The 25,285-nt window shown below is 40.0% G+C and overlaps 1 protein-coding gene across 1 annotated transcript in view; it reads right to left on the bottom strand.

Annotated features, from left to right (window-relative positions):
• The window catches only part of LOC137371954 (actin-related protein 3), a 72,383-nt gene that overhangs the window by 43,208 nt on the left and 3,890 nt on the right, over positions 1–25,285 (bottom strand). The window contains exon 2 of the mRNA XM_068035117.1: positions 16,038–16,093. Within this exon, the coding sequence (XP_067891218.1) occupies positions 16,038–16,093 (56 nt within the window). The remainder of the gene's footprint in view (positions 1–16,037; positions 16,094–25,285) is intronic.

The raw sequence follows: 25,285 nt of genomic DNA, 5'->3' as shown, positions 1-25,285 counted from the left end.
CAAGGAACTTCATAAGATTAGTAGCATCCCCAAAACCAAACATCTGTTCCTGCTGGGGGGACTTTAATGCCAGGGTTAGGGCCGACCATGACTCATGGCCTTCCTGCCTTGGGCGCTATGGCATTGGAAGGATGAATGAGAACGGACAGAGACTGCTGGAGTAGTGTACCTATCATAACCTCTGCATCACCAACTCGTTCTTTCATACTAAACCCTGTCACCAGGTTTATTGGAGGCACCCTAGATCACGTTGTTGGCACCAGCTGGATCTCATCGTCACAAGGCGAGCCTTTTTAAACAGCGTTCAAATCACACGCAGCTTCCACAGTGCGGACTGCAACACCGTACACTCCCTGGTGTGCAGCAGGGTTAGACTCAAACCAAAGAAGCTGCATCACTCCAAGCAGAAGGGCTGCCCGCACATCAACACTATCAGAATTTCTCATCCACAGCTGTCACATAAGTTTCTAAATTCACTTGAAAAAGCCCTTCAAAACACTCCTACAGGGGATGCAGAGACCATGTGGGCCCATATCAAAGACGCCATCTATGACTCAGCTATGACCACCTATGGCAAACGTGTGAAGCAGAAAGCAGACTGGTTTCAATCTCAATTTGAAGAGTTGGAACCTGTCACAGCCGCTAAGTGCATTGCACTGTTGAACTACAAGCAAGCCCCCAGCGAGTTAACATCCGTAGCACTGTAAGCAGCCAGAAGCGCTGCACAAAGAACAGCCAGGCGCTGCGCAAATGACTACTGGCAACACCTATGCAGTCATATTCAGCTGGCCTCCGACACCAGAAACATCAGAGGAACGTATGATGGCATTAAGAGCGCTTTTGAGCCAACCATCAAGAAGATCGCACCCCCCCCCCTCAAATCTAAAACAGGGGACACAATCACTGACCAATGCAAGCAAATGGACCGTTGGGTGGAGCACTACCTAGAACGTGAAGCTTACAAAGGTTTTGCTACAGTAGGTGTGGAATAGCTGTAAGAGCAGCCTAATTGTTGCTCTCAATTCAAATATTTAGACTTTTTAATGAAGTGTTTGTGCCCGTCAGGATGGCGATCTTATATAAATATATATCACACCTCTTAAGTTGTCGACCATTGACTAGTCATAATTGTGAATCACATGCTCAAACAAAACACACAAATTCAACATTTCAAGAACTAAAATGTATTAGAATTTCCTACTTAAATGATTTACATATAGAATGAGACCATTTTCTGTAATAACTTACAAGATGTAAAACCTTGAAATACTGCTACAACAACTGAATGCACCTTAAATATAGAAGGCAAGACCAACACTGTGCCTATATGGAAGTTTTAACTGGAATAAATTATCTTCTGTAATAATTGCGCTATCGGTTAGTTAGAAACTGACAGCAGTTGTACATAGTAAACTGAAGAGAATGGATTCAATGTCTTTAAAAAAAAAACTTTTTCAGTCCCAAAGATTACATTATGCAAGTCCGATCAAGTCAAACTGTTGGTCTATTGGAACTTGTTTAAACATCTTCTCCTGAAGATGGTTCCACAGGTAACCCTTGTTCAAGTTCACAAATAGGCAGTAGAGAAAAACATTGGAGGGCGAGTGGTCCATGGAATCTTAGTAAGGTAGTCAATCCCTTTAGGAAAGAAGGAAGCTGGGAAGAAAATAAGTGGAAAAAGGGGAAAAATGAACAGTAAAGAGAGTAGTCATGAATCGGAACTTTTCAGACTGAAAAAGTGAGTAACCAAGGGTTTTTTGATTCTTGCTATTTTTAATTATCTATATTAATACCTTGAATATCTATTGCTGAGAACTTAAAGGGCTGGTTGGGTGTGACCGTGTTTTCTAGTTCTTATATATTCTTGCATTCATAAGTGTTAATGATCGTAACATGGGAAGCTAAGTGAAACTTGTAGATAAGTGAAACATTCTGGGTTAATCACTCTGAGTTGGTTATGCCATTGTAACATTTACAAAATTCCTTCACAATTAATTTGATGCTGACTTTATGCACCATATTTACAGCATGGATTTGTAAAGGTAGGAAGAGGTAACTAAAGTAGTGCTCATGGAGTGTCTATGGATGTAATTTATATGGATTTCCAGAAGACATTTGATAAAGTCCCTCATAAGACACTGTTAGCTAAAACCCATGGAATTGTTGACAAATTATTGAACTGGTTAGCAAACTGGCTGAGCAGCAGGAGACAGAATGGGGATAACGGGCAAGTATTCTAATTGGTAGCATATGAATAGTGGTGCCCCGTAAGGATGTGTGTTGGGGTCTCAACTATTAATGTATTTATTAAAGACCTGGATGATGGGATAGAAAGCCACATATCCAAATATGCCGATGACAGAAAAATAGGTGGCATTGTAAGCAGTGTAGATGGAAGCATAACATTACCAAGCGATATTGATAGATTAAGTGAATGGACAAGACTAGAGCAAATGTATTTCCATGTAGGCAAATGTGAGGTCATCCATTTGGACCTAAAAAAGGATGCAACACGGTACTTTTTAATGAGAAAACACTAGAAACAGTGGCAATCCAAAGAGACTTGGGGGTCCAGGTACATAAATCATTAAAATGTAATGAACAGTTATGGAAAATAATCAAAAAGTCTAAAGGAATGCTGTCCTTTATATCTCGATGGGTAGAAGTCATGCTTCAACTATACAAAGCCATTATTAGATCACACCTGGAGTACTGTGAGCAATTCTGGGGACCACACTTTAGGAAAGATATACTGGCCTTGGAGGGAGTGCAGCATAGGTTTACCAGAATGATGTCTGGAGTCCAGGGTTAAACAACAATGTGAGATTACACAAACGAGGGTTGTATTCCCTGGAATTTAGAAGGTTAAGACATGACTTGATCGAAGTTTTCAAGATTTTATGGGGAACATATAGAGTAGATAGAGAGAAACTAGTTGAGGAGTCTAGGATTAGGGGGCACAGTGCAAAAATTAGAGCCAGACCTTCCAGGAGGGAAATTAACACTGACACAAAAAGGATAGTAGAAATTTGAAACTCTCTTCTACAAACAGCAATTGATGAGAGATCAATTATTAATTTAAAATTGAGAATGATAGAGATTTTTGTTAACCAAAGGTATTAAAGGATATGGGGAAATGCCAGGTATATGGAGTTAAGTCACAGATCAGCCATGCTCTCTCATTGAATGGCAGAACAGATTTCAAGGGCTAAATGGACTACTCCTGTTGTTATGTTCCTACACTGTAGGGTGGTCTCTACAGCAGAGAAACAATAGCAATGTTCTACATACGTGGTTTAAAAGTCATGATTATGACCACAGTTCTTGCTGCGAACCTTGCCTGATGACAATACAAGGTCTGCAATATGACAATATAATTCTAGCCCACAGAGGCAGCTGTGCCCCAAGACTGCCTATGACCAGAAAAAATAGTGACTGCTTACATTTGCCAGAGTGCAGCACTGCTTTTAGGGGAGTCTTTGAAAGCCATTCGAGACTGTTCTCCACTCTTCTAGCAGCAACAGGGCTGTAATATAAAGGGGTCACCAGAACCTCCTCCTAATATTTCCCTCGATTAACTTATGTGTGCTCAAGTGTTGAAGAATAGATTCTTATAAAACAAAACACACTATCAAGTACTACAGATTAAGAGTGAAGCAGACCTTCAATTTAAAATAGCTTATTTTGAAATAGTCAGTTAACAAATATAGATCCCTTAGATTTAAATATATTTGATAAATGAATCCTCTCTTGCTGGGGATATTTGAAAGCGATGAAGAAATCAAACTTGTCCTTGGCTTGTTGTACTCTAACACCTACAAGGTTGCTTTTCAATCTCAAGTTTTTGCCCCACCCAACTAAAGAACTCAAAGAATTCTTTTCCATCATTAGCAACCAAATGTAGATATACAACAAATGCAAAATAGGTTTCCATTACTGATCTTCTTGCTACTTTTTGGTGGGCAGCAACTGAAATTCAACAGCCTGCAGACTACATGACATCAAAGTAAATACAAGGAGAAAGGATGTATTTAATTAAGCCAGGGAATACTGGCACTCTTCCCCTTCAAAGAGGCAAGAGAAAATTCATTCAACATTGAAATCTCCTTGTGCTGTGAGTGGGTTTACACCTCCAAACACTGTTGGATGATGTTTGTTGCGATTAGAAGCCACTCTAGATTTTAAAGCATGAACATGGCAAAGATTAACCTAGTTGCACTTATCATATACAATCATATCAATGCTTACATTGTTACTTCATTTTTGAGGAGTACCAAACTAACTTTCTAAAGTCTTTCAGACAATTGCAACATGTTAATTGCTTTAATCTCTAAAATAGAGGGCGGCGGCAAGATAGAAAACCAATAGTTGAAAAGGTTCGAAATTGAGATAAAGGCAAGCATAGATAGATCACTGGGGGTAGGAAAAAAAAGTAAAATTAATCTTAAACAGCTAAAAAGAATGGGGAGGGAGGGAGATAATAGGATAGATACTTTAAAAAGTTTCAGTAGTTTTGACAGCCTGAGCGTTAACTTCCATTATACAGTTATAACAAAAGCAGTTTAATTTTCAAGCACATTACAGACCTGCGTAAATTTTACAGGTGTTGTTCCAAGGCCACTTGCTCTACATATGCTTAGTGTCAATTCTCAGAAAAAGGTTTTTCAGATAGACTAAAAGCTTAGCAGAAAAAAAGCCAAGCACTAGCCATTTCCTATGAAAAACATCAAATATCATGAATGCAAAAAGTACCAAATAATTTTATAATGAAAAGATAAAGTTTACAGATTAGTTTTGCACTAGAAGGTAGACATTTTAAGCTATTACAATTTTCTGTCGCAATAGACACACCCAGCTGAGCAAAGTTCTTGCTTGACACACTAAAGCCACTTTATAAATCAAAGATCATTACAAGTTACCCTTTACAAATTTTACCTACAGTGTGCACCAGAGAGCAAGGAAAATGCAGAAATCTGATATCTATATGATGCTATTACTGCACTGTTGGACTTGAACACAATTGAAGCCAACAGCAGAGTACCGAGACAGTGTTGCGCAGAGGGATATATTATCCCTCAGATGTGATATTAAGTAAAGGCCCTGTGTCTGTTTGTTCTGGTAAATGCAAGAGGAGCATCGAGTTTTCTTGGTGTCCTGGCCAATATTCCTCCCTCAACCAACAGGACAATAAATACAGAGCATAGTTATACATTTCAGTGCATTATTTGTGGAATCTTGCTGTATGGAAAATGGCTGCTGTGATTATTTACACAACAGTGGCTGCACTACAAAAGTAATTTATTGGATTTAGATGTCACTTTAAGTTGCTGCTACATTAATCCAAGTTTGTTCATTCTTGATTATTGTATTCATCAACTTTTTAATTTAATTGTGCACATTTGACAAATGCCATGAACAAGGATTCTCTACGCATCTGAAAGGCAGCCGATAAAGATTCTGTTGAATACAATTATTTTTATATTAAGGGAGCAAATAGTATTTCAAATCTTATCTTTGATGGCAGACGGGAGAGCTCGGCCAGAGAAAACAACTCAAATAAATCTGAAGTTCACACGAGAATGGCAGCTTGTTCCATCACAACAGCACCTTCAATTTCATTAGCTGTTGAACCCTCAAACTGGAAATAGTTACTTAATATTTTTGAATTATAAAAGAGTTTGTTGGATGTTTTCCCCAAAATATTTTTGAAAATTATAAATAGGTTGGATTTTCTGGGAAGGACTACATTAAAGTTGCATTTTGAAAGTACACTGCAGGGGTCCACCAATGGTTCAGGAAATTTAGGTGTAGTCATATAAGCAAGTTGTTTCCAAGTTTTATCTCAAATTTGCACTAATTTCATCAATCACACCTAAGGCAGTTGTGCTACAATTAGCCTCATTATCACTGAGCTGGAGATAGAATACAGAGAAATGCACGAGTGAGTGCACTAAAGACAGGACTAGGCTTGGCTGCAATTCCCCTGCCTCTCCAACCCCTGTAAATAAATAACTTGCTGACACTCCCTGTCTAGGTTTTGGCAGTAGCAGCCATTTAACCAACATACCAGAGGGTGCCTGGTGCTCAAGGAAACAATCACAGCAAGGGATGAATATCTTTATGAAGGGCAGAAAGTTGGTGAAAAAGAAAAAAAAGTATATTGTAAAGCTAGAGAGAGAGATTAGGACTGAGGACTTACAAGTCCCCTTTTCAGATAGACATTCAGTTCCTCTGAAGTAAAAACCAGCTATGTGTTCCCGGAGATGCAGAAAGGAAATGTAACGTTAAAACTAAAATAACTTTACATTTGGTAGCCAACTGACGGATGAAATTTGTGTTTTTCATTGTAAGTATCAATGTGATGTTGGTGGATGTTCTGACTGTGGTGAAGATAATGACAATGTTGAAAATGCTGGTCCCTTTAATTAGCCAGGACTTACTTCAGAGTTAATAGAGAGTAAGTGATGCTCATTGCAGCTTGTATTTAAGGGCTGGGTTTTTCCCCCAGTCAGGGAAGTTACTTCTGGACAGGGAGTTAGTCCAGAAGGGGAGAGTGGAAACTGGTATTTGTACTGAACTGTGGATTTAGAATAAAACAGTTGTGAATCACAAACTGCTTCCTGATTTTGGTGAATGGATATCTGCCAGTTAGAAGATCCACTCACATTGGTCAGTGGATCATGCATGCCATTTATAGATAAAAACTGCCTCGTGTTATAGAGTTGTACAGCACAGAAACAGGCCCTTCGGCCCATTCTGTCCGTGCCAGCCATCAGGCACCAATCTATTCTAATCCCATTTTCCAACACTTGGCCTGCAGCCAAGAATGCTAATGGCATTTCAAGTGCTCATCTAAATACTTCCTAAATGTGTGAGGGTTCCTGCCTCTACCACCCCTTCAGGCAGTGTGTTCCAGATTCCAATCACCCTCTGGGTGAAAAAATATTTTTCTCAAATCTCCTCTAAACCTCCTGCCCTTTACCTTAAATCTATGCCCCCTGGTTATTGACATCTCCACTAAGGGAAAGGTTTCTTCCTATCTAACTTATCTATGCCCCTCATACTTTTGTATACCTCAAACAGGTCTTTCCCCCACCTCAGCCTTCTCTGCTCTAGGGAAAACAACCCTAGCCTATCCAGTCTCTCTTCATAGCTGAAATGCTCCAGCCCAGGCAACATCCTGGTGAATCTGCTCTGCACCCTCTCCAGTGCAATCACATCCTTCCTATAGAATGGCGACCAGAACTGTACACTACTCCAGCTGTGGCCTAACTAGTACATCTGCAAGAATTCTACAGATTGACCTCTAGAAACCCTGATCTTCTGAAATATTTATACTATTTCACACCTTTTTTCCTTTTGGGCCTCCTTATCTCGAGAGACAATGGATACGCGCCTGGAGGTGGTCAGTGGTTTGTGAAGCAGCGCCTGGAGTGGCTATAAAGGCCAATTCTGGAGTGACAGGCTCTTCCACAGGTGCTGCAGAGAAATTTGTTTGTCGGGGCTGTTGCACAGTTGGCTCTCCCCTTGCGCCTCTGTCTTTTTTCCTGCCAACTACTAAGTCTCTTCGACTCGCCACAATTTAGCCCTGTCTTTATGGCTGCCCGCCAGCTCTGGCGAATGCTGGCAACTGACTCCCACGACTTGTGATCAATGTCACACGATTTCATGTCGCGTTTGCAGACGTCTTTATAACGGAGACATGGACGGCCGGTGGGTCTGATACCAGTGGCGAGCTCGCTGTACAATGTGTCTTTGGGGATCCTGCCATCTTCCATGCGGCTCACATGGCCAAGCCATCTCAAGCGCCGCTGACTCAGTAGTGTGTATAAGCTGGGGATGTTGGCCGCTTCAAGGACTTCTGTGTTGGAGATATAGTCCTGCCACCTGATGCCAAGTATTCTCCGAAGGCAGCGAAGATGGAATGAATTGAGACGTCGCTCTACCTGTCTGGTAGAATGCACACATGGAACTATTTCCCCTTATCTGTAGCAATGTTGGATTTTGAGCTACCAAAAGATTTTAATAATCAGTACCTCCAATAAAAGAATATGTTGTAATCATAATTTTAACCCACAGAAGATGCATTAAAGCAGTTGTGAAAATACATATTTTGGGAAAAACTCAAAAGACTTAATGTAATAATCAGCTTTCTTTATCTCAAGTGGCATATACTAGTCCCTTTGCACTTCATTGAACTGTATTTGTTTCTCAGAATATTCTCTAGTGCAGACAATGACAGGCTGTAGCAAATAGTTTTAACTCTCAGCTCTTCCTTTCTGGATGGGCAAGTTGAATTTGATCATCAGGAACATTGCTATTTTTCCTAATTTCTGTTCAGATTGTGCATTTACAGTTCACACAAAACTTCTAAATACAGCCAGATATTAATTTTGTAGCTGTTTCCATTGCCCAAGAAATCAGCACATTATTTCAACTGAAGTAGCTGCACCGGAAAGAAAATGTGGGTGTTATGTGTGTTCTGAGTCAGTACATCTGTGCCTATTCAGAAATGCTTTAGAGTCTGCTTCATAACTTTCAAGAAATGGTTTGCTGGCATAATGGTGCACTGCACACAAAGATTGCACTGACAAAAGGCAGAACTTAAAGTTGGACTTTTGAATTGTAAATAACTATTTAGCTCAGATTGCTGGGTCAAATTGTATTACATACTTTCACTCTACTAGTTCTAATACAATTGATTTCTTATTCCCAAACTTTTTTTTTAAAGTGCCATTTCCTTTGCAATGGTTGAACCAGGTTTCTAAGTACCGTGTTCTTTGTGGTTAAGAGTATATGCCGTGGGTTGTGTATCCCATGACTAACTGTTACTCTCTATTTATCAGTTACACTGCACCCTAAAAATAACCTAGTATTCTCATTGTGTCTTCCATCTTCCCAATACAGGAAATATTGTACTTAGGCCCCAAATAGCACAGGCAAACTACTGATGCATTTGATTCAAAATTTACAGAAGCAACAGGACAACACACATACTATGTAGCACAATATAAAGCCATATCCAATATGGGATCAAATTATCCTTCAAGCTTTGGCCTCATGTGAAAGAGTGCAGCAAAATGCTTTTTCCACTTTCTCCAGTTAGTTAAAACTAACTTTAATTAACGCTAGTTAAAAAATGTCCCTCCTTTTTCGAAAGCATTTATCAGCTGAGTTGTCAAGATTCAGGTTTTCTTTTAAGAGGGAAACCTTAATGCTTTGAAAAGAACTTAAAAAAAAAAAATTGATGTAGAGACTGGTGAAATGGGTAGATAGATGGCAGATGAACTTTAATGTAGATAAATGTGAAGTGATGCATTTGGAAGAATGAGTGGCGGCAATATAAACTATTTGGTACAATTTTAAATGGGTACAGGAACAGAGAGATCTGAAGGTTCACAGACATAGTTCCTTGAAGGTGCCCTGAGACAGAGTACAAAAGCAAGGAAGTTATGCTAGACCTTGATTAAATCACTGGCTCAACTCCAGCTGGAGTACTGTGTCCAATTCTGGGCACACTTTAGGAAGGATGTTAAGGTGTTGGAAAGGATGCAGAGATTTACTAGAATGGTACCAGCAATAAAGGGTTTCAGTTATCTGGAGACTAGAGATGGTGGTATTGTTCTACTTAGAGCAGAGAAGGACAGAGATTTAATAGAGATGTGCAAAATTATTGAAAAATTATGTTTTGACTGTTTCCACTAGCAGGAGGATCAGTAACCAGAGGACACAAAAATCTACAAAACCAGGAAGGCAGAGGCAGACAAAGTAGATTTTTTTTTTGAACACCAAGTTCTAATCAGGAATGCACTACCTGAAAGGGTAGTGAAAGCAGATTCAATATTAACTTTCAGAAAGGAACAGGCTGTACACAAAGGAAAAATTTGCAAGACTATGGGGGAAAAAGCAGGGATATACAACTAATTGTGGACAACTGAGTTCTGATGAACGGTCACAGACCTGAAATGTTAACTCTGTTTCTCTCTCCACAGATGCTGCCAGACCAGAGTATTTCCAGAACTTTGTTTTTATTTGATTTCCAGCATCCGCAATATTTTGCTTTTATATGATTGGACAACTCGTTCAAAGAGCTGTTACAGGCAAAATGGGCTGAATGGCCTCCTACTTTGTGGTAAGATTCTTTGATTAAGATAGACCATGGGATGACACCTTTGAGATCGGTTTCTCTCTCAATATCCCTCACTTCCCTTTTTCTTAGTCAGTTTGTTTTAAAACGTGCCAGTAATCAGAAGCAAAATTATAACCCACTGTCATGCCAGGTGAATGTATACAAAACATTCCTAAGGAACATCCCATTTGATCCTAATGGGAAGGTAAATTCACTTTCTGAAATTAAAGCACAACTACATCAGTTGAAATCGACAATTTAACTAATATACATCGAAAGAATTCCGTGGCTAGAAGGCAATGTGTCTGAGCAGCCATTTTAGATTTTTAACAAAGCAAGTGGAATCCATCTTCAAACTGTGTACATCTTTAAAAAAAAAAATGTGTAGTATGTACAAGCCTAACATGTCAAAATAATTCTATTGCCAGTATTTTTGTTCTTTACCAAAAACAATCTCCTGACATTTCATTAATAATATGGCAGTTTTCAGAAACAGAGTCCCCAATTAACTGAAGCTTGCTTTGTTAACTCTTGAATGCCATAAATGAGAACTTACAACAGGACCTCAACAATATAACAGTGGGGACTATGTAAGGCTATATACAAGGCACAAGTCAGCAGTGTGATGGAATGCTCTCTACTTGCCTGCATGAGGGCAGCTACAACACTCTAGAAGCTCGACACCATTTAGAATAAAACAGCCCACTTGATTGGTACCCCATTCACCATCTTAAACATTTACTCCTTCCACCAAAGCGGCAGTGTGCACCATCTACAAGATGCACTACAACAACTTGCTGAGGCTTCTTTGACAGCACCTCCCAAACCCATGACCTCTACTACCGACAAGGGCAGCAGGTACATGGGAACACCACCACATCCAAGTTTCCCTCCAAGTCTCATACCATCCTGACTTGGAAATACATTGCTGTCACTGGGTCAAAATCATGAAACTCCCCAACAGCGCTGTGGGAGTACTTTCACCACACGTACTCCAGTGGTTCAAGATGGTGGCTCGCCACCACGTTCCTGAGGGCAATTAGGAGGGGAAGCCATAAATGTCAGACTTGCCAGTGACGTCCACATTCCATGGATGGAAAAAAAAAAGGAATGTTCTAATTTTTTTTTTAAAGTAGCTTTTAGCAGTCTCTAATGTAAATTTGTGGAGAATAGCTTCCCATGGAACCCCACATTAATCCCCTCGCAGTTTAAATAGTGTGAAGCAGGTAGCTGGGAATCACACAACTCACTTTCAAAAGATGCTTATTTATTGATTATTAAGAAAAATTTGGTCAATTAAGAAATTAAACCTTGGAAATGGTTAAGTTGGCAAGATGAGAACAGTAATCTCCTGTGTTATGGCCCATTTGCTTTTGGCAGCAACTGAAATTGCATATTTTTCAGTTCCTGCATTCCTGTTAATGCATAAAACAATTACCCATGATGGGTTAGAAACTGAATTTTGCCTACTTTCTTGAATCTATGGATTTGTATACATTAACATTCTGAAGCGGGTCTTCCCAACCACAAACACACTGATTAAATCAATTTAAAAGTACAGTCAATACCAGCAAAGGCTAGCTGCATTTCATTGAAACAATGGCTGTCTCTTGATAATTTTATGAAATACTAGTTTCCTTTACAAAAGGAACTCAGAAATGAAGCCAATTTTTAAAAATCACAGATGTCAACTCTATGAGTGGTCAATTCTTCAAGAGATGAGGTCAGCAGGTAAATGATAGCTTGTGTATGTGTTTGAATATCGAATATCCTAGAAGTATAGGAAGGGCATGCTACATCCAAGACATCTGATGTTTAACAGGTCTCCCATGGCGTGCTCATCGTGACACAGGGAACACATTTTAAACAACATAGTGTCATACAATGCAACGTATTATCAGGGTCACTGATTCATTAGTGACTCAAGAAATTCCATCCTTATTTCTCGGCACTGTGAAATCGTTATACATTCTTTGAAGATCAAATTTTGCAATTCTAACCATTTCTCCATAAAATCAAATGATTACTTTGCTTACATCTTAATTATATGTTAGCTATATTTAATTTATAGCTCTTGTTGCAAAGACAGGATACACAACATGGTATGCAACATGCAGAAACTTGGAGGTAGGTATATTAAGGTTCATTTCTGGACTACAGTGAGAGATTTTGTAATGAGTGTCAGATGTTGATAGCATTCTTGAGCAATTCTGGGATTTGGCAATACAATGGAAAGAAATTAGGCAGAATGTCAGTATCTACACCACATGAACTGCAGCAGCTCAAGAAGGTGGCTCACCATCACCTTCTCAAGGGCAATAAATGACGGCCTTGCCTGCGATGCTCAAAACTCAAAATCAAATGAAAAGTTACCAGTTGATTCTTGGAGTTTAATGGTAAAATGGGTAAAATACAGAATATGATATCTCTGGCAGCAGGAGATGGCAATAGAAAATGTGCTTAGATGTGAAGCAGAGGTTACACCTAGGATTTTTAAGTGGGAGTTTAGAACAGAGTCTGGTTATACTGTGGGGTGCAGCATTATAGGTGCATTAGAATGATCTGGGATCCAACATTGACAACAGATGTCAGGATCTGGCAACAGGATATGGCAGCATTAATATGGGGCGGGGTGTGGTGGGGAGAAAGGAGAGGGTAAATATTAGGTGATCTAGCATTAGTGTCTAGTGAAAGGTAGCAAATCAGACTGGTAATACTGGAAGTGGGGTGAATCAATACTGGGGAAGTGGCTTTTGCAATAAGGGAGCATTAAAGAAACAGGATCACAGTACTGGGAGACAGACATCATCAGGAAAAGGAGGATGCCCTGGGGTGTGACAATAATGAACGGGAGGTTCAAGAGTCTGGAGCATGGATCGCAGTCCTGGGAATGACTTACCAATATCCAGGAGCACTGGACTTTCTAAACTTCTGGCAACATTAAGCGGGTGGGCACTCCAAGAGAATCTGGGTTGATTCATCACATATTGTGCTAGCCAATAAGTAATCCCACTCCATGTTCCCAGGCCGTCAGCCCAGTTCCTGACCAGAAGCCCTTTCTAAGGATAAAAGCACTTTAATCATGTATATGTCATAACTGATACAACTATAATAGATTACAATGTTAACAATCAGGTAACACTGGTGGTCTCATGAGCCGCTCAACTGAAGTTTTCAAAATTAACATGTTAAGAACCTCCTCCCTCCCTTCACCCACCCCCTCCCCCAGAGATGAGCTTTCCAAGTGAACAAAGAAACATTTTACTATCACACCTGTGCTCTGAAGTGAATTAATTGCACCAGCCTTTGGGGCATATTACAAACTTTTCAACATTAGAAATTTCAGTTACTAAGAAAAGAAATGGCAGATTATTTTTCAGAACTTATTTTGAGCAATTCAATTATCTCACTTTTCTTTTACTGATAGGTTCTCATGACTGGATATTCAAAATTGGCTTTTTTTTCTTAGTTATTTGTTGCTTACTAGCAGTTTTCTACCCACTTTTGATTTCTAGGTTCCCTAGCTCCGCACTTCTAATTTCCTGATTTACTTTGAGCTAAAAGCAACAAAGTTGACAGCAAAGGTAAAGCAGTAAATGATGTAGTATAGCCAGCATACCCAAGACTTAACACACATCTAGCAGAAGTCTCAGGACTGCATCAGTATTTGTCCTGTAAACCATTATACATTTATATTAAAGGTTTTCATTATACATAATGGTACCTTTGGCAGCACTATGATTACAAGCTTAATTAACCATTCAGTAGCATTCCACGAGCTCAAAAGCCCAAATAAAAAGGATGGAATACCAAGATTAACCAAAGCTTATTTTAAAGAAAGGAATTTTTAAACCTACATCCCCCAAAGTTCTGCTTACTCCTTTACATGGTTTGTTAAATAATAAAAGCTGACGAGTATAACTCTCTTTTCCTTATAAAGTATTGTGTCAAAAACATTGTTTTTACAGATATACAAGTTTAGCAAATGATTGATTGCTTTATATCAAGTATAACTAAAAAAATTCTGGTAAAAGAATTGACACTGCCCATGCAAGGGTAGTGCAGCACATGTTTTGTTTTTACACAAATTAGATATTACATCTGTTTAAGTTAGGGCAAGAGAATGGAAAATCAACACATTTTGTGATCTCAAAATTTGATTAGGAAAAGTCAGCATGGCTTTGTCAGAGGGAGGTCATACCTAAAAATTTGATTGAATTTTTTAAGCATGTGACCAGGTGTGTAGATGAGGGTAGTGCAGTTGATGTAGTTTACATGGATTTCAGCAAAGCCTTTGACAAGGTCCCACATGGGAGACTTATCAAGAAAGCAAATGCACATGGGATACAGGGTAACTTGATAAGGTAGATTCAAAACTGGCTTAGCTGTAGGAGACAGAGACTGATGACAGACAGCTGTTTTAGTGACTGGAAGCCAGTGTCCAGTGGCATACCACAGGGATCTGTGCTGGGTCCCCTATTGTTTGTCATCTATGTCGTTTATATAAATGACAATGTGGGGGATAGGATCAGTAAGTTCGCAGATGACACAAAGATTGGCCGAGTGGTTAACAGTGAGGTGGAGTGTCTTAGGTTACAGGAAGATATAGACGGGATGGTCAAATGGGCAGAAAAGTGGCAGATGGAATTCAACGCTGAAAAGTGTGAGGTGATACACTTTGGAAGGAGTAATTTTTAGTTTTAGTTTTTAGTTTTAGAGATACAGCACTGAAACAGGCCCTTCGGCCCACCGAGTCTGTGCCGACCATCAACCACCCATTTATACTAATCCTACACTAATCCCATATTCCTACCACATCCCCACCTGTCCCTATGTATTTCCCTACCACCTACCTATACTAGAGGCAATTTATAATGGCCAATTAACCTATCAACCTGCAAGTCTTTGGCATGTGGGAGGAAACCGGAGCACCCGGAGGAAACCCACGCAGAGACAGGGAGAACTTGCAAACTCCACACAGGCAGTACCCAGAATTGAACCCGGGTCGCTGGAGCTGTGAGGCTGCGGTGCTAACCACTGCGCCGCCCTAATGTGACATGGAAGTATTCAATGAATGGCCTGACACTGGGAAGTTCCAAGGAACAAAGGGACCTTGGCGTGTTTGTCCATAGATCTCTGAAGGCAGAAGGGCAGGTTAATAGGGTGGTGAAAAAGGCATATGGGACACTTGCCTTTATCAATCGAGGCATAGATTACAAAAGCAGGGAGGTCATGTTGGAGTTGTACAGAACTTTGGTAAGACCACAGCTGGAGTACTGTGTGCAATTCTGGTCGCCACATTATAGGAAGGATGTGATTGCATTGGAGGGGGTGCAGAGGCGATTCACCAGGATGGTGCCTGGGATGGAACATTTAAGCTATGAAGAGAGGTTGGATAGGCCTGGGTTGTTTTCGCTGGAGCAGAGAAGACTGAGGGGTGACCTGATCGAGGTGTACAAGATTATGATGGGCATGGACAGGGTGGATAGGGAGTAGCTGTTCCCCTTAGTTGAACGGTCAGTTATGAGGGGTCACAAGTTTAAGGTGAGGGGCAGGAGGTTTAAGGGGGATTTGAGGAAGAACTTTTTTACCCAGAGGGTGGTGACGGTCTGAAATGCCCTGCCTGGGAGGGTGGTAGAGGCAGGTTGCCTCACATCCTTTATAAAGTACCTAGATGAGCACTTGGCACGTCATAACATTCAAGGCTATGGGCCAAGTGCTGGCAAATGGGATTAGGTAGACAGGTCAGGTGTCTTTAATGCATCGGTGCAGATTCGATGGATCGAAGGGCCTCTTCTGCACTGTATTATTCTGTGATCTCTGCCACATCCGTCAGGCATATCTTAGGAACTTCATTTTGTATCATGATAAAACATTTATTGGAGTAAGATTAATACAATGAACTCACATGATGGAATTATGAACTGTGGTTCTGTATTCCCAGCGTACCCAAGCTTTGTATACCTGCAAGATGAAAAAAAAAGTATTTTTTATTCCAGAACCCTTACTGCGCCAACTGTGAAGTTAAGAATGCCTACTTGTCGGATACATATGTCATACAGAAATTCTCAGAAGTGTTGCCTCAGCACCATAAGGAACCCTAGTTGCATAATTTGCTTCCTCGCCCATTTGGTTTCGATTCATTGGCTTGGACACACCAAGCCAATCTTCCTTCAAGCACAATAGTCCGAGGTGCAGCTGTCATTCACAGGTTTTAGAGTGACCGAAACAAATCAATGTTACCAACATCTCACTCCCAAAGTACTTGACAAAGTGTGAGAGGCATGCCCAAATTAACCCAGTTAACCAAAATGTCAGTTGAGTATAAGATTGTAACTTGTACCTTGAGCAATAAAATCTAGCTGCTCAGGCCAAAGCAAACACTTGAAATAAAAACAGAAAATTCTGGAAACACTCAGCAGGTCAGGCAGCTACTGAAGAGAGGAAGGTAGGGTTAACAATTCAGTCAATGACCTTTTTTCCCCTCAAACTGAAGAATTTTCTTGAAACGCCATTCACTTTGTCTAGGTGAGAAAGGGTGTATTATGGGAATTCACATGGATCCTCATTAATTTCGCTAACTTTCACCCCACCCTTACCTTCACACAGTCCACAACTGACTGTTCCTTTCCTGGACTTCTCTATCTCCATCGTAAGGGATAGACTATCCACTAATAACTGCTACAAACTCACTAACTCCTATTTCAATTGATATCCTAACTGTAACACCACTTATCCCATTGTCATTCACTTAATGTCTTTAGATTCCTACCTCAAGAGCATTTAAGCCTAAATTTTCTGCATATTAAATGGAGAGCATCAAAGGCAGAATATATGCAATAACATGCATGAGGACCATAGAAGCAGAAAATCTAGTACATTAATTTGCTGCCTTATACAGTCTCGAACAAATATTTAAAACTGAAAAACCTCAATACTCAAATATTTGTTACTTAGTTTTGAGATTTTATAATAGAAAAATATCAGTCAGCTTTAAAAATGGTTAACAGAAGATTTACCAATTTTCAAGAGCAGTAAGCAATGAGAAATTAGTTTTTTTCAAGAAAACAACGATCACAGATCTTGCTGATGGTGCATGTCTGACCAGTTCATAATAGAAGTCAGCATTTATTAATAAATTTAAATTCCAGAGTGGTCTGAAATAAAGCTTTGACAATTCAGTTTTCAGCATCTTTCAGATTCTTCTTCAAAAAGCAAAGAAACTCAAACCCTAACAGGATAAGGAAATAAATCCATCAACATCAGCTGAAGTACAGTTAACATGCCAAGAAATTCAATGAACTGCTCAGAATGCAGTTGAGGTTGAAAGCACTAAACTGCTAGCAGTAAGTCGTTAAAAAAAAAATCCAAGCCCAGACTTTTGAGAAAGGCCAAGGCCTCTAAATAACTTTAATGAAGGCAACAAAATTTATTAATGGAATTGTTTTGGGCCTTTTATCATGCTACTCGTGAATTACATATTTTTAAATTGTACTTGTTTAAAGCCTTAAACAATATAAATTGCAATTAGTGTAAATCAATTGGATAATTAACATTAACAGGTAACTGTTTATGTTAGAAATTCCCATGAGTGTTTACTTCAGCAATTTTAGTTAAATGTTGATAACACTGTTAGCAGAAATAGTGACAACAGGAACCAAGGTTTATGGGCAAAAAGATTTTAAAATATAATGCAAGTAGTTGGTGCCCACCTTGAATTAATAAGCGTATATAAATTCTTTCAGCAACCTCTTCAACAGGACCCTTTTCAGTAACTGAATGATATGTGGAGATATGTGGACTACTGACCGGAGGTCCTTTCCCAACTTTGATTCACTTTCAGGATTTGGTGCGTGCTGTTGCATCACTTTTACATTTAGACTGCACAATTGCTAACAATTACTTTAATATAATTTTCTAATTATTTTTCTTATTCATTCACTCCCAGATGTAGACTTTTCGTCCATTCTCGTGATCAAGCCTTCATTTCCTTCAACTTTGCCAGTTTAATATGCATTTCAGTTAATTATAATTTCCTTTAGCATGGCACACTATTTCAACGCCACAGAATGAAAACACCATCACTAGTCCTCTGCGTTTATATTACTAAAAAACTTCCTTATTCCAATGGCAGAATTATAAAATCGACATTTCCAACCCAGTTTGTTTACATAAGAGAGGGAGATCACATCTCAATCAGCTGCTCACACAACATAAAAGCAACTTAGAAGATACTGAGTCAGTGTCGAGTGGCTGAAGTGTCAGCAGAAATTGTCAAGTTCTGTTAATAATCCTAGCAGAGGGTAGGGAAGTAAGTACAAGTCCCATCCAGTAGCAAATTTGTTACTTGCATTTCACTACCACTGTCAACAGTGAAATGGATGGGGCAGCCAGCCAAAGACAAAAGGACTGGAAGATCTAAAATGGCAGTTCTGCAAAATGCTGTCTTTTCACTACCACAAACTGGAATTTCTCTCCTCAGTTAGGTTTCAAAATAAAAATGCAGGAAGTGCTTCAGTTTGAAGCTCTCCATTTCCTCTGGTGTTGCAAGTCCTTAAAAACATTTCATTGATGTGTGCATCAGTAACTGCTTAGTTTTCAGCAAGTTAACAAAAGCAATCATGTAACACTTGGAAAAAAAAAAGGTTTACAAAGCAGATTGCAAGTCTATCTGAAAGGCTGGCAAACATTTCTGAAGTGGGCTCTTTGATGGCTTCAAAAGGTAAGTGAAACACGTGGTGTAATATTGAACCATCTCTGATCTGTGAAAAGTCTCCCTACTTCTGTTTTTTAAACAATTACTCTTTCTGGCTCATGCGGTTTTATAAGAGGAACTTAGCCAAAATATGACTCATTTGTGAAGCTTTCAATGTTGAACAGTCTAACACACTTCATCTAGCTTCAAGTATGAAAACTAGACATATGGAGAATATCAATCATGATCTTCAGGCCATGAGACAAAAAAAAGGGGAGCGAAATACTTAATGGAACTTACACTGCACTCACTTTCCTCATGCATGTGTTTTTTTTTTAAATATATTTGTTTATGGGATGTGGGCATTGCTGGCAAGGCCAACATTTGTCACCCATCCCTAGTTGCCCTGGAGAAGGTGGTGATGAGTCACTTTCTTGGACTGCTGCAGTCCATGTGGTGTAGGTAAACCGACAGTGCCATCAGGGAGGGAGTTCCAAGAATTTAACCCAGTGACAATGAATGAAGGGTAATATTGTTCCAAGTCAGGACAATGTGCAGTTTGGCGGGAAACATGCAGGTGGTGTTCCCATGTCTGTTGCCTATGTCCTTCTTGGTGGTGCAGATTGCATGTGTGGAAGGTGCTGTCGAAGGAGCCTTAGTGAGTTGCTGTAGTACATCTTGTAGATTGTACACACTGCTGCCATTGTGTGCTGGTGGTGGAGGGAGCAAATGTTTAAGGTGGTGGGTGGGGTACAAGCGGGCTATTTTGTCCTGGATGGTGTTGAGCTTCCTGAGTTTTGTTGAAGCTGCACTCATCCAGACAAGTGGGGAGAACTCCATCACACTCCTGACTTAGATCCAAAATTGGCTTGGTGGCAGGAGGCAGAGAGTGATGGTCGAGGGTTGCTTTTGCGATTGGCAGCCTGTGAGCAGTGGTGTACCGCAGGGATCGGTGCTGGGACCCTTGCTGTTTGCAGTGTACATTTATAATTTAGATGTGAATATAGGAGGTATGATCAGTAAGTTTGCAGATGACACAAAATTGGTGATGTCGTAAACAGTGAGGAGGAAAGTCTTAGATTACAGCATGATATAGATGGGCTGGTAATATGGATAGAGCAGTGGCAAATGGAATGTAATCCTAAGAAGTGTGAGGTGATGCATTTTGGGAGGTCTAACAAGGCAAGAGAATATACAATGGATCGTAAGACCCTAGGAAGTACAGAGGGTCAGACGGAACTTGGTGTACTTGTCCATAGATCATTGAAGGCAGCAGCACAGGTAGATAAGGTGGTTTGGAAGGCATATGGGATACATGCCTTTATTAGCCAAGGCATCGAATATAACAGCGGGGAGATAATGATGGAGCTGTATAAAACGCTAGTTAGGCCACAGCTGGAGTACGGTGTACTGTTCTGGTCGCCACACTATAGGAAGGATGTGATCACACTAGAGAGGGTGCAGAGGAGATTCACCAGGATGTTGCCTTGGCTGGAGTATTTCAGCTAAGACGGCAGACTGGATAGGCTAGGGTTGTTTTCCTTACAGCAGAGAAGGCTGAGGGGGGACTTGATTGAGGTATACAAAATTATGAGGGGCACAGATAGAGTAGATAGGAAGAAACTTTTTCCCTTAGCGGAGTTGTCAATAACAGGGGGCATAGCTTTAAGCTAAGGGGCAGGAGGTTTAGAGGGGATTGGAGGAAAAGAATTTTCACCCAGAGGGTGGTTGGAATCTGGAACACACTGCCTGAAGGGGTGGTAGAGGCAGAAACGATCACAACATTTAATAAGTATTTAGAGGAGCACTTGAAACGCCATAGCATACAAGGCTACGGGCCAAGTGCCGAAAAATGGGATTAGAATAGGTAGGTGCTTGGCCGGCACGGACACGATGGGCCGAAGTGCCTGTTTTTTTGCTGTATAACTCTGACTTTTGCCTTGAGAATTCCTGGCCTCGGACCTGCTCTTGTAGCTACTTTAAATATATGGCTGGCCCAGTTAAGTTTCTAGACAATGGTATGTTGATGGTGGGGGATTCAGTGATGGTAATGCCATTGAATGTCAAGGTTCAATAATTAGATTTTCTTGTTGGAGATGTCATTGCCTGGCACTTGTGTGGGGCGAATGTCACTTGCCACTTATCAGCCCAAGCCCAAGTGTTGTCCAATTCTTGCTGCATGCGGGCACGAACTGCTGCAGTATCTGAGGAATTGGAAATGGAACTAAACAACTGCGATTATGTGCAAACATCCCCATTTCTAACCTTATGATCAAGATGGTTGGGCCTAGGACACTACCCTCAAGAACTCCTGCAGCAATGATTGGACTCCAATATCCAAAACCATCTTCCTTTGTGCTAGATATGACTACAACCAGTGGAAAATTTTCTGATTCCCATTGACTTTAGTTTTGCCAGGACTCCTTGATGGCAGTCAGTCAAATATTACCTTAATGTCAGGACAGTAACTGCCACCTCACATCTGGAATTCAGCTATTTTGCCCATGTTTGGACCAAGGCTGTAATGAGGTCTGGAGTTGAGTGGCACTGGCAGAACCCAAACTGATCCATCGGTGAGCAGGTTATTGCTGAGTAAGTGACTTGATCTGCTGTCAACGACACCTTCCCTCACTTTGCTGATGTGAGAAGACTGATGGGGTGGAAATTGGCCTGATTGGATTTATCCTGCTTTTTGTGGATAGGACATACGTGGGCAATTTTCCACATTGTCGGGTAGATGTCAGTGTTGTAGCTGTACTAGAACATCTGATGCTACGGGTGCAACTAGTTCTGGAGCACAAGTCTTCAGTACTATAGCCAGGATGTTGTCAGGACTCAGCCTTTGCTATACCCAGTGCTTTCAGCTGTTTCATGATATCACATGGAGCTTTTCTCACTACCCCAATGTTATAACAGTCTTTTTTGGAGAATGTGGTAAAAGACATGGCATTTAACAAAGCCACTTCAATGCTCCCAAATGACAACTGGCCTTGCAACTGCAGTTTGCATTTTCTGCCAGCTTCCAAGACTTGGGCACAGAAACATTTTGTTGCTGACTGCTGGCTCCCACTGCTCCTCTTTGTGCACTAAAAACTAACAGCAGCATTGTGTTTTAAACCAAAACTCAGCAATCAAACCATCTCAATTCAAAGCACAATTTCAAGACAAATGGCAGGTATTTCAGGTGTGCATCCCAGGTCGCTTCACTTGTGAACCCTTTAAATGAAGGGCACACACCCAAAGCATCAAAACTTTTCTTTTCTCTTGAAAATGTGATTTGGATTGATAACAGTTTATCTTGGCTTTTATCGAAGTAGTGAAGTATACACATCCAAAATGTCATAACCTATCTTTTCTTTTTCCAGATGCTGGCTGTGCTGTGTATTTCTGAAATCTCTCATTTTTTAACTCCAGATTTCCATCATTTGCAGTTTTGTTTTATTTGCAGCCCAATTAGATGCCATTCACTTTTTAAGTTTCAATACAGAAATTCCCAACTTTAGCCATGCACATAGTCATTAAAGGGTCACATTTTTTAAGTATTAGTTTAACCCAAGAGTGAAGCCATTTCAGCAATGCAGGTAGAAAAAGAAAACAAATATCACATCATATGCTCACAATTTAAAAATCCTACAACTTCTAAATGTTCTTTCTTTAGGTTCTTTCTTTTGGGCCTCCTTATCTCGAGAGACAATGGATACGCGCCTGGAGGTGGTCAGTGGTTTGTGAAGCAGCGCCTGGAGTGGCTATAAAGGCCAATTCTAGAGTGACAGGCTTTTCCACAGGTGCTGCAGAGAAATTTGTTTGTCGGGGCTGTTGCACAGTTGGCTCTTCCCTTGCGCCTCTGTCTTTTTTCCTGCCAACTACTAAGTCTCTTCGACTCGCCACATTTTAGCCCCGTCTTTAGGTACATCAGGCAAATTGGGTGCAACACCAAAGTACCAGATTTTATGAATTACAAACAAAGAACAGTACAGTACAGAAACAGGCCATTCAGCCCTCCAAGCCTGCACCGATCTTGATGCCTGTCTAAACTAAAACCTTCTGCACTTCCGGGGACCGTATCCCTCTATTCCCCTCCTATTCATGTATTTGTCAAGATGCCTCTTAAACGTCGCTATCGTACCTGCTTCCACCTCATCCCCCGACAGCAAGTTCCAGGCACTCACCACCCTCTGTGTAAAGAACTTGCCTCGCACATCCCCTCTAAACTTTGCCCCTCTCACCTTAAACTTATGTCCCCTAGTAACTGACTCTTCCACCCTGGGAAAAAGCGTCTGACTATCCACTCTGTCCATGCCGCTCATAACTTTGTAAACCTCTATCATGTCGCCCCTCCACCTCCGTCATTCCAGTGAAAACAATCAGAGTTTATCCAACCTCTCCTCATAGCTAATGCCCTCCAGACCAGGCAACATCCTGGTAAACCTCTTCTGTACTCTCTCCAAAGCCTCCACGTCCTTCTGGTAGTGTGGCGACCAGAATTGCACGCAATATTCTAAGTGTGGCCTAACTAAGTTCTGTACAGCTGCAGCATGACTTGCCAATTTTTATACTCTATGCCCCGACCGATGAAGGCAAGCATGCCGTATGCCTTCTTGACTACCTTATCCACCTGCGTTGCCACTTTGTGACGTGTGGACCTGTACGCCCAGATCTCTCTGCCTATCAATACTAATTCGTCCAGTAAAAGAATTAACCCCAAAAGGTTTATCTGCAGTGAATTTTTTTTAAATTTAAGACTGACAGCAATAAATATGTAGTAAACTGAGATACAAAATACTGTAAATTCCACCCTACACAAAAACAGAACAAAACTTGCCTAGAACCTGCACCAAAATACCAAACCTGTCAGAACAGGCTTTGGTGTAGTGAAATGACTATCCACATTAATGAAAATGGATATAATCACAACTAAAACTGAGCTACACGCTATCTTTACTAAAACCAAACTTATGTGGACTCACTGAATTCATATTTATTCTGAATGGTGAGAACTCAGTACTAACCTCATATGCACTATTTACTATACTATTACACTGGTGCTGATCCTTGTATCTTCTTAACCAGGTTTTATTGTATGATGCGTATACCTTTTTCTCCTATATTAAAAGTGTTACACAACATACTCACTTACTGCAAATTTTACACTTAATTCTTAGAACAATTCCCATTACATTTGGCTGATAACAGCATTTTTGCTACAAAGTTACATATACCTGACTCACTTTAGGAATTACCACAGGAGAGCCGTTGGTGGACATTAAAGATACCCTCCATCCAATTTATTTTAGAAACTTGAGACCCAGCTTTATTGTACAGGTTTTTCCAAGCACAACTTTTTTCAGTTCCTAAAAGAATCTATAAACTTGATGAATTTAAAAAAATACCAGCAATACTAAAATTGCTCAGTTATCTTGGAATCACACAGTAGGTATATAGCTAGGCTGACACAGGATGTGTATTTAAAGAATGTCAATAGATGCAAACAAAATATACTTAGGTGCTATTCAATTTCTAACAAAACTAAAAAAAAGCCAATAATAAAATAGGAAGTTAGCATCTGAAAAGTGAAGCAATAATGGAACAATTTGTCCATATTAGTAAATACTTTAACATTACAGCTTCAAACATACAGGGGAACGATGGAAATATGTGCTATTTTGTATAAGCAATGTACAACGGTGCTTCCCAGAAATACAGTCCCATTTAATCAAAATAGGCTTTTCAGTTGCACCTCCAGAAAGAAGTCTAATACCTCAGAATCAAAATAATTTAAGGATGCTTTCCCCTGTCCTTACACACATTACTGCTACAAAGACTTTTGGCACTAAAGAATACACAGAACATTTTTTCCATAAGATGCTTTTGTCATTAGAGTTTTAGATGTTTATTTCCCCTGCTCCCCCTGTTTTGATGTACAGCAACAGATGCCAGTATATGAACCATATGTAGAGATTGCTAATCACTGCTCACCTATGGGAAACTCTTGCTGGAATTTTTTCTAAAAATCATAATCTTACACAGAAAACCATTCATGAGTGTGCCTGATTCATACCATTACTTTTTACATCACTGGCATCTCCATTATTCGTCAGGCTCATGAATATTTGTAAATTAATGCAACTGAATTAGATTTACTAATATACTTTAGTATGCACAATGCAGAGCATTTCGTAAAAGGTACAAAGGAAGTGTATTTGGATAAGTATCTTCGTATCTGGGACAACCTGTGTCTTTTTACTATGTACCAAATAGACGGAAATAATATTTCTGCTTGTTTACTTACTTCACAACAGTTCATTAACTTTTAGGCATACTAGTTGCATCGGCTTCAATTATTTACTAATACATATTGTTGTCCATTTAGATTTGAAACTTAAATAAATCAACTAAATATGCCATTTGATTTATATGGCATTAGAATCATCATGCAATATCCAAACAATGTTTTTATATTT

The sequence above is a fragment of the Heterodontus francisci genome, chromosome 7 (genome assembly GCF_036365525.1).
Source record: "Heterodontus francisci isolate sHetFra1 chromosome 7, sHetFra1.hap1, whole genome shotgun sequence".
Classification (NCBI taxonomy): domain Eukaryota; kingdom Metazoa; phylum Chordata; class Chondrichthyes; order Heterodontiformes; family Heterodontidae; genus Heterodontus; species Heterodontus francisci.
Note: the sequence above shows the minus strand (reverse complement) of the source record. Positions and strands in the feature narration are given on the sequence as shown.